The sequence below is a fragment of the Calidris pugnax genome, unplaced genomic scaffold, assembly GCF_001431845.1.
Source record: "Calidris pugnax isolate Ruff unplaced genomic scaffold, ASM143184v1 scaffold1, whole genome shotgun sequence".
Taxonomy (NCBI): Eukaryota; Metazoa; Chordata; class Aves; order Charadriiformes; family Scolopacidae; genus Calidris; species Calidris pugnax.
The window spans coordinates 6,114,057-6,126,544 of record NW_015090800.1 but is presented as its reverse complement, the minus strand read 5'-3'; the positions used below and the strand labels follow the sequence as shown (position 1 = coordinate 6,126,544).

Below are 12,488 nucleotides of genomic sequence, written 5' to 3'. Positions count from 1 at the left end.
GTCTAGTGATGCGGTACACATTGCTGGATCAGTGGTTGTCCTAATGCTGTGGGGAAACTTGGCAGCTGAGACACTGGGTTAAAAAGAAGGAAGAAGAAAAAAAAAAAAAAGGCAAAAAAAAAAAGGCAAAAAGGAGGTGGAGAAAGAACCGCTTCAGTTTTATCAATAGCTTTATTTGCCCCATAGAGAGGGAAAGCACTGCCAACCAGTCCCAGGTTTGAGGGGTGCCTTCCACATGTTTCTGGCAGCTCTAGAAAGCCTTCTACCAGCCTGATTGCACACTGAGAAGTGCACAAAAGAATGAGACCTTGTGTTCAACCTAATCTAGCCCACACACACTCCCACTCCCTTGCCCAGGAGCCTCTGCCCGAACAAAGACTATTCCAATGAAAAGCCTTTATTTGCCTCAATGACCTGAGCTCAGCCTTAGTGACTGCTCTTTCCTCAGAGGCTGCTCTTCAAAGTATCACTATCAAAAAATCAAGTAACTTCAATCTGCCCTTAAAAAACAAAAAACACCCCAAAAGTAGAAAGAATGCCATGGTCCTGCTCATGCCATAATAAAATCATGCTATGTAATCATCATCTCTGAAACCAAAGCAAGTGCTTTTGCTACTCATCAAGCTACAAGATGATAAATGTTCACCTGCTTCTATACTATTGATACGATATGCCATCTCAGGGTACTGAGGTATCAAACATGGCATTGGTTGAAAAAAGGTATCATGCCATCTACCATCATTTGCAGGGAAACAGAAGAACCTCTCTGATCTGATATATAGGTAAGTCTTATAGATCCAATCCTAAAGATGACCATATGCAAGAGGTGGTAAGTCTGGGTTGAATCCTTGAAAAAATCAGTTTAGATGGATTATGAGACTGATTAAAAGACCCTCTCATGCACTCAGCCCTCCCACCATACAAAAAGAGAAGTGCAAAACACCAGAAGCCCAAAGAAAACAGTTTGTAAGTTTGATCAGAACAAAGAGACATTTCCTGCTCCAAGTATAATGGCTCAAAGATATATCTTCAAGATACTCTAAGTAAGAAAGTCTCCCATTTAAAACATGAGCAAGGAGGAATAAAGGATAACTGCAGCAGCAGAAGCAGTAATGCAATTTGTGGGAGGCTGCCACTGAATAAAAAATTAATAACAACCAACCTCTGGCGAGCTGCAGCCATTTCATTATGCTTAACTTTGACAGACCCGAATCCAATAAACTTCTATTGAAGTGCATCTGGTCCTCTTTATGCCTTTTCTGAGCTTCCATTGCTTGCCAATGCAATGCCCTTCCACTGCTGCAACCTGATCACAGCATTCTGTTCCCTATTGCTGCTTGCTAAGTCCCCAGCTCCCATCTGACAGCACCGTACCTGTTGAAGATATCACCCGACACCTTCTGTAGATACTGAAGGGCATCTGCCACCTGCTGAACAGCCTCCTCCCTGCGCAGGTCCGGTTGGATCAGGGGGACTGAATACGTCTGCCCTTCCAAAAAGTGCTTCTGGGCTACTGCAGCCATCGTGCCTAAAGGAAAGAACAAATGGGTCATTACAGTAAGCACATTTCCGTTTTACCACAGCTTTTATTCAGGGACTTCCACTCTTTGCTCCCCTAATTATTTTAGGGAAGCGTTTGCAACAGAATCCAGTGAGCTGAGAAGAAAGGCACAAATAGCACAAAGAGTGAAGTGGGAGTCTCTTGCTTATCTGAATGCTTTTGGAAACTGTAATTTTATTTTTAGTGTGATACTGAACAAAACTTGCTGAAAACAAAGACCACACTTTGGAGCAAAGTCAGTTGAGGGTGGTGATAAGACTCGTCAGAAATCACTCTGTCCCCTCCTCCCATCCTCATATTCCAGATGGATATATTTCAGGTCATTCAACCCTATCAGCAAAATGAAGTATTTCATCTTATACTTCTGCTCCAAGAAGCACAACCACTGCTCCCTTCCAAGAACATCAGCTACGAAATTACAGGGCATACATGTGTACACACGCCTTTGCTCCAAGTAGGTTAATGAGAGTTCTTCCATTCGGAGACTCCCAGGAGCTGCTCGTTGCTTCTGGGAGCTGGATTTTTCCTTAGTAACTTGAAATCTTAATCTTCAAACTTAGTAATCTTGAAAGAAGCCTCCTTATTTTAGGATCCTTTCACGTACAAAACCCAAACGGTCACTGAAATCCTTCAGTGCTGTTCAACACATGCAGCAGAGCAGTATGCATGCTCCTGGGTGCAACCAGGCCAATACCACTGCTCTATAGTTCAGCCAGGAGAAGACTATGCATCATCCCCGTCTCCATCCTGCCAGGCTTGCTCACCTCTCCCTCAGCAATTCCCAAAGTGTCTGCCTCCCGTGGTTTTGCTCACAAAAGTAACAAAAAATTTCCCGGGACACAGAGGAGGGTATAGAGAAGAAATGCATTTCTTTGAGCTCATTAAAAATTGTAAATTCACAAATATATTACTGTTAGGACAGGCTGAATAGAGTGTCCATTTCTAGTGTTCTTTTTCTAGCCCAAACTCTGCCACTAAGCCTACAGAACGCCCTTCAAACTAGTTTTCTCTGTGTGTCTTGCTCTTTCAGACTGTAAAAAAAAACACAAACCAAACCAAATCAAAACTGTCTACAGTTGCTCATTACAGGGCTTCATCAGTGCTGTACATTTGTATAAGAAAATATTCATTAAGCTGAAGAGAAGCAAAACAAAAGAGGATCAAAAAGTTATCAGAAACAGAGAGAGGTATCTCAGGACACAAAGACATTCCCCCCATGATACTGCAGGAGCTAGTCCAGGGAGCACCGCTGTGTGTAAACTGTATTCCAGCCTGTACGGGAGAGCAGGCTGAGAATAACATAGAAACACAGCCTACACTGGAGAAATTCACAAAACAAGAGCCTGAAGAGATAGTTAGAGCATAAACCAACTGTTTAACAGGTGAAAATTAGAGGAGTCTCCACACCTTCTTTCAATTCCTTATCTTCCTTCACAAAATCAGAAGGTATCAGATTAGACATGCCTGCAGCCATTCCTGTACATTTACAAAACATCATCCACCCTCTCCAAATTTGTCCTTGCCGATCCTACCACAGCAGGTCAGGAAAGATTTTCCGTAAATATGATGTGGCTGTTGTTTTGGGTTTTGTTTTTTTTTTTTGGAAGGGGCATGAGGTTGGTTTGGGTTGGTTTTTTTTGGGGGGTATGTGTTTAATAATCAATCATATGAGAGGTAAATGAAGGAGGAAACCTAGGAGCCTTTCCGCAGACAATAAATTTGCAAAATCAAGCCCAACCATTGGAAGACCTGGCTCTGCTGCAGAAAGCCTAGACCTATTCTGTTTCACTTCATGTCTCACTGGCAGCCAGACTCCGTATCCACACTCTTTAGCAGCAATGTTTGCACACTGATTAGTCTTCTTGACTGGGCCCATTCAGCAGGCAGGATGTTATTATTTAGAGTTGTAAAGCGTACAAACTAATCTGAGAGGAGTACAGCTAATTTTGAGATGGTATTTTTTGATCTGCTGACCACGAGCAAGCTGGCACCCTTTCGCTTTCAAATCTACTATTTGACTGACAATGCGGAACAAAGCGACCAAATAACACAGCAAGTGTGCAGTTATGAGATGCTTTGGCTCCGGCAGCAAAACATTTATGATCTTCCCCGCTACTGGTCACAACTCTTCCATTGCATCAATGCTGCTGATGTTTGGGATGCCTATTTTTAACTCGGGTCGGTTCAATGACCCAATTTACCGCAGCTCGATAAACAGCTGTAATTGGCTGGTCATGAAACAGAGTGGGAAGCAGGGGCAAAAAAGGGAGACTTCTTAAACTTGCTTCACTATCAGTGTAGCAGTAATCCTGCCCCCCAGGGTGAGAAGGCCAAGCTTTTCACCTCTTGAGGCCAGATGAGATTATAGAGCCCCGGGATGATTTCCCAGACTCTCACCAGTCACTAATTCTCTTAGTGACCTTTCTAAAAGCCAGGCTCAGTTCAGCTGCCGACTGACAGATGCTCACACTCAGCAGCAGCAAACCCTTAGCTACCACCAAACTCTTTCTTTCCTCGCACTCAGAAGCTGCGAGTGGGTTCTTTGGGACCCACTGCTCCCCTTGCAAAGAGGGGAGCAGGTAGGTGTGGGGACAAAGCAGGAAAATCCCGGGGTGCTCCTGCTCACACTGTCGCAGTTCGGCTGTCAGTGAACTTCAGTTTCACAGGTTCTCAACGCAGCCTCTCACACGAGCTCCAGATTCCCACCTTTCCTAAAAAAAAAATACCAACCCACCACATTAGAGAAACGTGGTAGACTCTGTGGGAACTGCTATCGGAGACAGATAAAAGAAACAATTCTTACTGCACAAGGTAACAAATTAGAGATTTATAGCAAGAAAGAGGAAAATCAGCAACAGCCTTTTAAACTACTAGACTCAGGCAAAATCCCATGCTACAGCTGCTATTTATTACCTCTTGGGACCAAACTAGCTGGAGAAACAAGCAAGTTTTACACTTTGATTAAAGGCCTGACCATATGCTTGGAATAAAAGCAGAATTGCTTCCCATAACAGACAGTAACTGCAGGAACATGGAAGATCTTAAGTGGGAAAATTCAAAATATTCCTAACAAAAGGCAGGAAGGAAAGCAAACGCTGGATATCACTCAGCAAGACTGACTCTTCCTTAATATCAACCTCCAGTGCACTGAGAAGGAAGCAGCACATTTCCTTGCTGTGCTCCATTATCAGAATTAGACAACACATAAAGTACTGAAGTTTAGAAATATCTCAGCTCTCCCACCCTGCCCAATGGATACCAAGCCTTCACATAACAGAAACATAGTTTATTTGTATCTTTGGTGTATATCTTACACATGGAAGTGACTTCCACAAAGCAACAAACTGGTTCCAGTATCACTCCAGAATCTCAGAGGGAGCTGGCATGTTTCAGCAGAAAGCACGGCATCCTGGAGTTATGATGGCCACATGAAATACTCAGATGCTACACCGAGAAACGGGCACATAAAACCCAAAGCAAACACAATTCAGAAGAGCAGATGTCACATCACCCAAGAGATGTAATCATTAGGGATGTAACCACCTGTGGGTCACAAAAGGCAGAAGAAACAGCTATACCGCTCTTTTTGTGATCAAAGAGGCTCTGGAAAAATAGTTGCAGCATCTGGAGGCTCCAGCCAGTCTTTATTCAGTATTTTTTTCTGTGTCAACTTTAATGATCAAGACAAATGTGCTCTACTGTTATATAATAACCTCATTTGCCTTATTAAATTGCAAACAAAGAGAAGAAGGTTGTTTTCTCACTGCACCACCTGCTTATAAGTGCTATATCCTGATTTGGAAGTTCTGACTAGAGCTAGCAACTGCTCAGATTTGCACTTTTGCCTTAAGCTGTCTATGCCTTTAACTCAAGCAAGCTGGTACAAAGCTCGTCGGGGCTGGTGGCTATCCCCCTGCACCCAAAGCTGTTCTCTCCCTCTCAGTTCCAACATCATGCGAGCAAAAGCTGAGCAAAACAACAGCGCTGGGAAATGCAACATCAGCCTCTACCAGACTGTCTCAGTATTTCCAAAAGACTTACAGGATGAGAGATACAGGCTGAGCATTCCAGGGTTTTCAGGTATTCAAAATCTCATGGTCTTTCCAAAAGACTTACAGGATGATAGATACAGGCTGAGCATTCCAGGGTTTTCAGGTATCTGAAACCCACAGCTGGTCATACTGCTTTGTCATCACAGGCAACTCGAATACATTGCTCGTAATGCCCAAATGCAGCTTTTAGAGCTCACATAGCTCCCAGCTGCTACAATGTCTGTTGTGTGTCTCATCACAAACTTCTACTACTGTACACTTAACTACAGTACTCAGTAGTACTGTACTTAATATACTACTACATCATCCTTATTCTCTACTTTCTGCACAGGCTTCCCACAGAATTTCAAATGATGATCGAATCTGCTGGCATATTCAAGTCATACCTTGGTTGTACTAGAAGCTTGCCTAGGGGCCACTCCAACAAAATACCAGAATGAACTCCTCCAAGGAAAAAAAATTTTAAAAGTGAAAAGATAATTGTATCACCTTGCCCTCCACAGATAAAGCACATTCCTGTGAGTTACCAGGTGCAAGGCCAGGGAACTGCATTTTAAAAAGAGACTGGAAATGCTAGAAAAGCAGAACATGTCATTGCATATGCTCTTCCCGTTAGGGGACGGGATAAGGCAGTGGGTGAGCATGCACTCACACAGATGTAGAAAAGCAACTGAAATAAAAACTAGGAGTTGCTCACACACTGGTGGTGAACGCAGCACAAGAGCCTAGATGCGAGTCCTATTTTATCGTGCAGCAAACAATGGTTCTACCCTGTGTTGACGTTCACTGGAGGGGTTGAAACTTAGTCCTCCAGCAGAGCACACAACGGGTAACTACCCTGGGCAGGAAAGCAGGGTGCATTTCCAGCAGTGGGATGAGAGGTTCACCACAGTCCCCCTGCTAAGCCAACTTTACCTTGTGGCAGGAGGGGAGGGGGCAAAGGAGGGAAGGGAGGAGGAGGGAAGCACTTTGGTAAGTTAAGAGGATGAAAAGTCTATTTATATTTTTTAATTAACCATGTTCTACAGTGTTATTAAGCAGCAATCAAAGATGCAGATGGTACTGATTTGATTGGCAAGAGGTGCACTGTGCTGAATATTAAGGAACTCTGCCCCTATAAATAGGTCTAATCACCATCTGAAGGCTGGAAGGCAGTGATGAAAGAAAGCATTAATAAGACCATAATTAGGCCCCGTAGCAGACTATACTCCACCAGGGTGCTCATGTTACTAGACTTCTCTTATAGTACCATCCTCAAACTCTGTCGCAGACGTTACCACTTTTGGGCCTCCAGACCTCTAGTAGCTACTATTTTAGAGAAAGCTGTAAGAGTGGGGTTTCTCCATCTTTGCAGGACCTGGCATCAGTTAAGATCTTACTTCCCAGTACCATTTCTGGAGCAAGAGAGCCCTCCATTCCAGCTGTCCCACCCTGCCCACTTTCAGTGAGCGAATTAAACTGGGCAGCTGGAGCCCCCCAGGCACAGAGATGGGCAAGGGATGGAGGAAAAGCAAGAAGTTTTAAAAACTATCATTCTCCCTCCCCCTCAGAGCAGCAAGAACACATCATGGCCACATCTACATCACAAAGTTAACCTAGCCACAGCTGTAAAAGCCATTTCTACTCCAGTTTTAGATAGACAGATACTTACTCAACCTCATCAGCCTCATACTTTCAGCCTGTCCTTACAGTATAACATTACCTCAGAACAACAACAAAAAAAGTCTGTGTAGAAAATTAAATCCTACAAGGCGTCTCCAGCTACATGCTGATACTTCCAAAAGCTGCTCATGATGTGGGACTGCCTGAAGAGCCAAGATCTTTTCAAAAGAAGTCAGCCTCCCACATCACACCCAGAAAGGGCAGAGCACTGAGGACCTGACCTGACACTCGGCAGGACTCGGGGGCTCATGCTGCCTTTCACAGACAGCACATCCTGACCTTGTGGGGCAACATTCTGCTGGGAAACGGCAGGAGAGGATTTCATCACTGAACCAGACTCACCTCATTCTGCCCCAGCAGCAGCTGCGGGAAAAGGAAAAGCATTTTCTGCTGCACTGGTAGGCAGCCACTAACTACCCTGTGATACAATGCCATTCGGTTCTCCATATCCAAATGGTGTGGAATTACTGGCAGGTACCACATCCAGGTACCACAAGAATATCGTGTTGCATCACGATGTCACCTTCAGCACTAGGTGCCTTTTTGTTACCTGAATCTGTGTGCTGCTGGTAGCCATTTGATTCAGCCCAACATACCTTGGGATCTGCATGAAAGGTACCCAAGATCCTTTCAGTCTGAAATACATGTTTCACTCAACCTACTGACTACATTGTACCAGAACACATATTAAGGTATGAAGATACTCACTTTTGGAAACAGCAAGAGAGACTCTGCTATGAAGCTTACACCCAAAACACCAAGACTTTTTTTCTTTTTTTTTTTCCCCTCCAGTTAATTCCCTAAATGGCAGAGGGAACACAATTAAGAGGCTGCTTTGCAACACTGCCTTACGTGACACAGTTTCTGTTGAGTGGTTGCCTGGTAGGAACATGTCTCCCCGGACCATGGGCTGTGTCAGAAACCAACAAATACTCGTTGCTACTAATGTGTTTGTCCTATCCTGTTTCTGGAATAGAAGGCTATCTGTACACAATCAGCTCCCGAGCACTCTGAGCAACCAAAGGAAAAAACACTGGCCTATCAAAAATCTACTTGTGAAACTGTGAACCCAGTATTTAAGGCAGTCTGTCATGAAGCCAGGGCCTGTAAACACCTTTGGCTCAGACACATTTCTTTGAAAGAAAAAGTAGGTATTGCAGGTACCAAAGACATTACTGACAGATAACTAAATGCCTGCAAACTGGAGGATTTGGTTTCCCACCAGCAGCACTGTCTCTTGGATCAAATAAGCCTGGTGGGCCTGAAGCAGTACATCAACAGAATTGGTGACCATTCTCAAATTGAGACCTTCCCTTTCCCTAAAAAATACTCAGAGCCACTTGGATTTGTTGGTTTGCCACATACTACACTGCCCTACTCCACTTAGGCAAAAGAGAAAGAGCCCAGTTTTACAATAGCATGTAGCAACTCCATGGCAAATTGCAAAATACCTGACACTTAAAGATGGATCACATAAAATCAAATCATATCAACTCTCCAGAAGACAGAATGCTATTACATTAAACTATTTTTTAAAAAGAATCTGAGAGGTAGAGACTCAAAATAATTTAGAAGTGCGCTTCAACCCTCTCAGCTCCACAAGCTAAGATGGTCTCTAAGCCAGTACTGTCTTCAAGACAACCTCTCCCCTCAACACAGAGCTCTGCTCTGCATGGCACAGGCAGCAGCCCTCACTGCCATGAGGCACAGAGCTGCAGGCTGCTTCACCTTGCTGAGAAAGTCCTGTCCTCTAAGCACGGGCTGAAACTGACCTCCTTCAGCCGGCTACACAAAGCTCATTTTGCTGGGCAGATGTTGGTATCTAAAGTTAATCAGACAATCCACTCTGCAACTGTCACCTTGGGCTTTCATCATTAATGGAGACAATAAGGCACTCTAATGAACAATTGATCTGATTCTAAGGCAGCCATCTCAAACTAACCAAAAGCAATGTGCTAATTGCCTGCTTTCTCTTCCCCTCATTATTTATAATAAAAGAAGCCTAAGCAAATAGCTTAGCTGCACCTACAATAGAGACATCAAAAGCAACACTGAGAATCTCAGTCGGAGCACCCAGACACAGCTCTTCATTTGATTTCCTAAATGGAAGCATTTTGGTTTTGATGCCTAAGGTACACAGAAGCCACTGGCTATGCCAAAAGTCTCTCAGAGGGCCATTCCACTGCAGTGAAGTTCTCTTAAATACTGAAGTAGGCTAGCTGAAATGCTGCTGTAGAGCTTCCTCCAGAACATTTGGTTCAAAAAAATAACAAACTGCTCAATCTTACTATCAGACCACAGCAACAAATACATACTTGCAAAAACATAGCACTTTCCTAAAAAAAAAAAAAAGCAAAAAAAAAAACCCACCAGGAAAAAAAACAACAAAAAACCCCATTTAATTTTACCTTCTAATTTTCTGATGCAAAATCAGCTTCAGTCTCTTGCAGAATGATCTTAGCTGCAAATCTAACCATTGCCACATCTTGCTGCCACAACCCCCCACTAGCAGTGTCCTATTTTTCACCTCCAGATTCAGTACCCCGTGCTCCAAAGTTTTGGAGTTTTACAGTACCCATACCCCACACACACTGTGTTACAACAGAACCTGAGGTATGTAACGAAGGCAACAAACCAAATCAAACTGGCAACCAAACCAGTTCCTGCCTGTTTTATACATTCAGAAGGAAAGGGAACGCTTGCTTTTCTGCAAGATGACAGGAGAGGAACTCACTCACTATAAGGAAGTGTCTTTAAGCCTGTTCCCATTTGCTACAAGGAACATCCCTGCATGGTGGCCTGAATGACAGGAGCTGACAAAAGGCTGGGTCAAAAGAATGACACCTGGGGAATCAATAACCCACGAAACAAGCTGCCGAATGGACTATTTTCTGGCAAAGGTTATCTTGTGAAGGGGTCTAAGCAGAGCTGATTAGCTATAGAAATTGCTTTTTGGGTGATAAAAATGATTCCCTTCAAGCTCAAACACCACAGCCACGGGACACATAACAATTTCAAACATAATCCTCTTCTTCCTCTGCACACTATCTTCAATCTAAAAAAAAAAAAAAATTAAAAAAATCTGCCTTGCTTTCAGGCTTATCTCAGTGCTATTTTTTCCCAGCCCCCAATTTTTACCCATCTCTTTTACTGCTCAGGCTGAGCATGTGGCGACTACAGTTACCTGGTATTACCAGAACCCAGACTGCATAGTAGTTCCCAGGGATTATCTGCTTCCAGTTTTCTTGCCAATGAACTCCTGAATTGAGAGATGAGAACAGCACTTCTTATCTGAACGAATGAAGATTAAAAACTCAGTTTAAAAATCCAGAGTGATAGAAGAAGGGTAGATGCTAAGACTAACAGGCTGTGCTGCTCTGGGAGTGCCTCAGGCATTTTTCTGCAAGGAGGGCTCTCTGGAGGTGTGGCTATTTCCCCCCTCAACCAAAGCATCCCAGGAATACAGAGGCATACTGGGCAGCCTTTACATCCCAGCTTCACTGCTCAGGCAAGAGAAACATAATTAAATACCAGGAGAATTTATCAGCCCTTAACTAACTTCCCTAAAAGAAAGGGAAGGGATAGTTGACTGGGGCACCTCCGATTCTCTGGAAAAGCAAAACACAGAAAGCCTCTACAAGGACATGCCAAAGTCACTTTGCTTCCAGCCCTTGCCTCTAGCAAGAGCAGCACTATCCGCTCCACTTCCTTCCACTGCTCAAGGAAGGCTCCCTACTTCAGAGAACTGGCAAGAAATAGGGACAGTTTTAGCCTCTACTTCATCCACTCCAGGATAGGTCAGTCCGTTCTGTGCATCACTGCCAGCAACACCCGCCGTGAAACCTACACGAAATAAATAGGTCATCTCAAGCCAGCTCCTAGCTGACATTTGCCTGAATCACATGAAATGTCACAACCAGAGCCGGCACTATCCCACACTCCTTGTTGAAAGCTGCGCTGTAGAAGCAAGAGCAGTGGAGAATTACCCTGCTCTCCCCAGGGATGAAAAGCCTCCTCTTTTGAGAGGCCTTTGGGAAAATCCACGTGCTGACCAACCACTCAAGATTTGAGCCCCACCATTAAAAAAAAAAAAAAAAAGAAGGGGGGAAACTTCACCAGAACAGGACTTCTCTTGTTAAAAACCAACAATGATCATCATCACTGCTGGCTGTGGATTCACAATGTTCACTACATCCATCAGCAGCCTTTCTTGGGTACAGCTAGGTCTAGGAGCCCTGTGGTCTTTATAGTGTTGGCTGACCCGTTCTTTATTTTTAACATAGAAAAAAAAATGCAATAAGTGAATAAATGCAATTATCACAACAGCACTTAGAAACACTGACAACGTGTTTTTATTTGACAAATCATTACAACATCACAGCTAGCAGTTTGGGAGTGAGGAATTTGCCCTTGTGCAACTGATTTGCCTGTACTCCAAGTAGGAAACAGTGTTGATGTCCTTGCGCACTAGAAGTTAAGGTTTTTATATAATCTGTAGCATTCTTTGGGTTAGCTAATAGTTAACAAACCAATCAGTACTTATAGTACCACCAAACCCCCACAGCCCTATTACAAGCCATTAGCCAAATTCCTGAGTAAAAATCACTTAACCCGCATCCCAAAGTCCTCTGACCCCCGTATCTTGGGCACGTTTTTCTCTTTTTCATGACTCCCTTCAGGCTGCAGCGCCTAGCTGTCAGTCCCTACCGAGTACCTAACCTTCACAGAGAGGGAGAGGGCATCAATCACCCTTCCCTCTCCCCGAACCACCACATCGGGTCCAAGCGTCCTGTCCTTCATCGCCAACTTGAGATTTCAGCGGTCCACGCCAGCCCGAGAGCTTTTCCAATCTATTTCAGGGCTCGGCACAGAGGGACGGTGTAAGAAACAAATAAATAAATAAATAAATAGTTTTTCTAAACCCGTCACCCCACCCGAACAGGCGCTGTACGACTGCAACGACACATTCACAAGCTCTTCTTCCCAAAACCCGGCCGGGTCCCAGACGGGGAGAGCCCGTGGCCACCAGAAGCGTCCCACCGGCGGACGACAGGCCGCCCACCCCGCGGCAGCCCCTCACGGCCGCCTGCGGGGCTCTACCGGCACCTCCCGCCCCACTCGGGCTCAACAGGACGGAGGGACCCCCCCTCCACGAGTGCCGCGAGCCCAGCTGAAGCCGTTCCCGGCCCGGCGGCCTCCGCCAGTCCCGGCCC

The 12,488-nt window shown here is 44.5% G+C and overlaps 1 protein-coding gene across 1 annotated transcript in view; it reads right to left on the bottom strand.

Moving 5' to 3' along the window:
* Positions 1-10,558, bottom strand: part of LOC106885301 (WAS protein family homolog 1) — a 45,067-nt gene extending 34,509 nt beyond the window's left edge. The window contains exons 1-2 of the mRNA XM_014937375.1: positions 10,460-10,558; positions 1,375-1,528 (exon numbers count right to left, since the gene is read on the bottom strand). Coding sequence (XP_014792861.1) covers positions 1,375-1,523 — 149 coding nt within the window. The 5' untranslated portion in view covers positions 1,524-1,528; positions 10,460-10,558. The remainder of the gene's footprint in view (positions 1-1,374; positions 1,529-10,459) is intronic.
* Between the last annotated feature and the right edge of the window lie 1,930 nt (positions 10,559-12,488).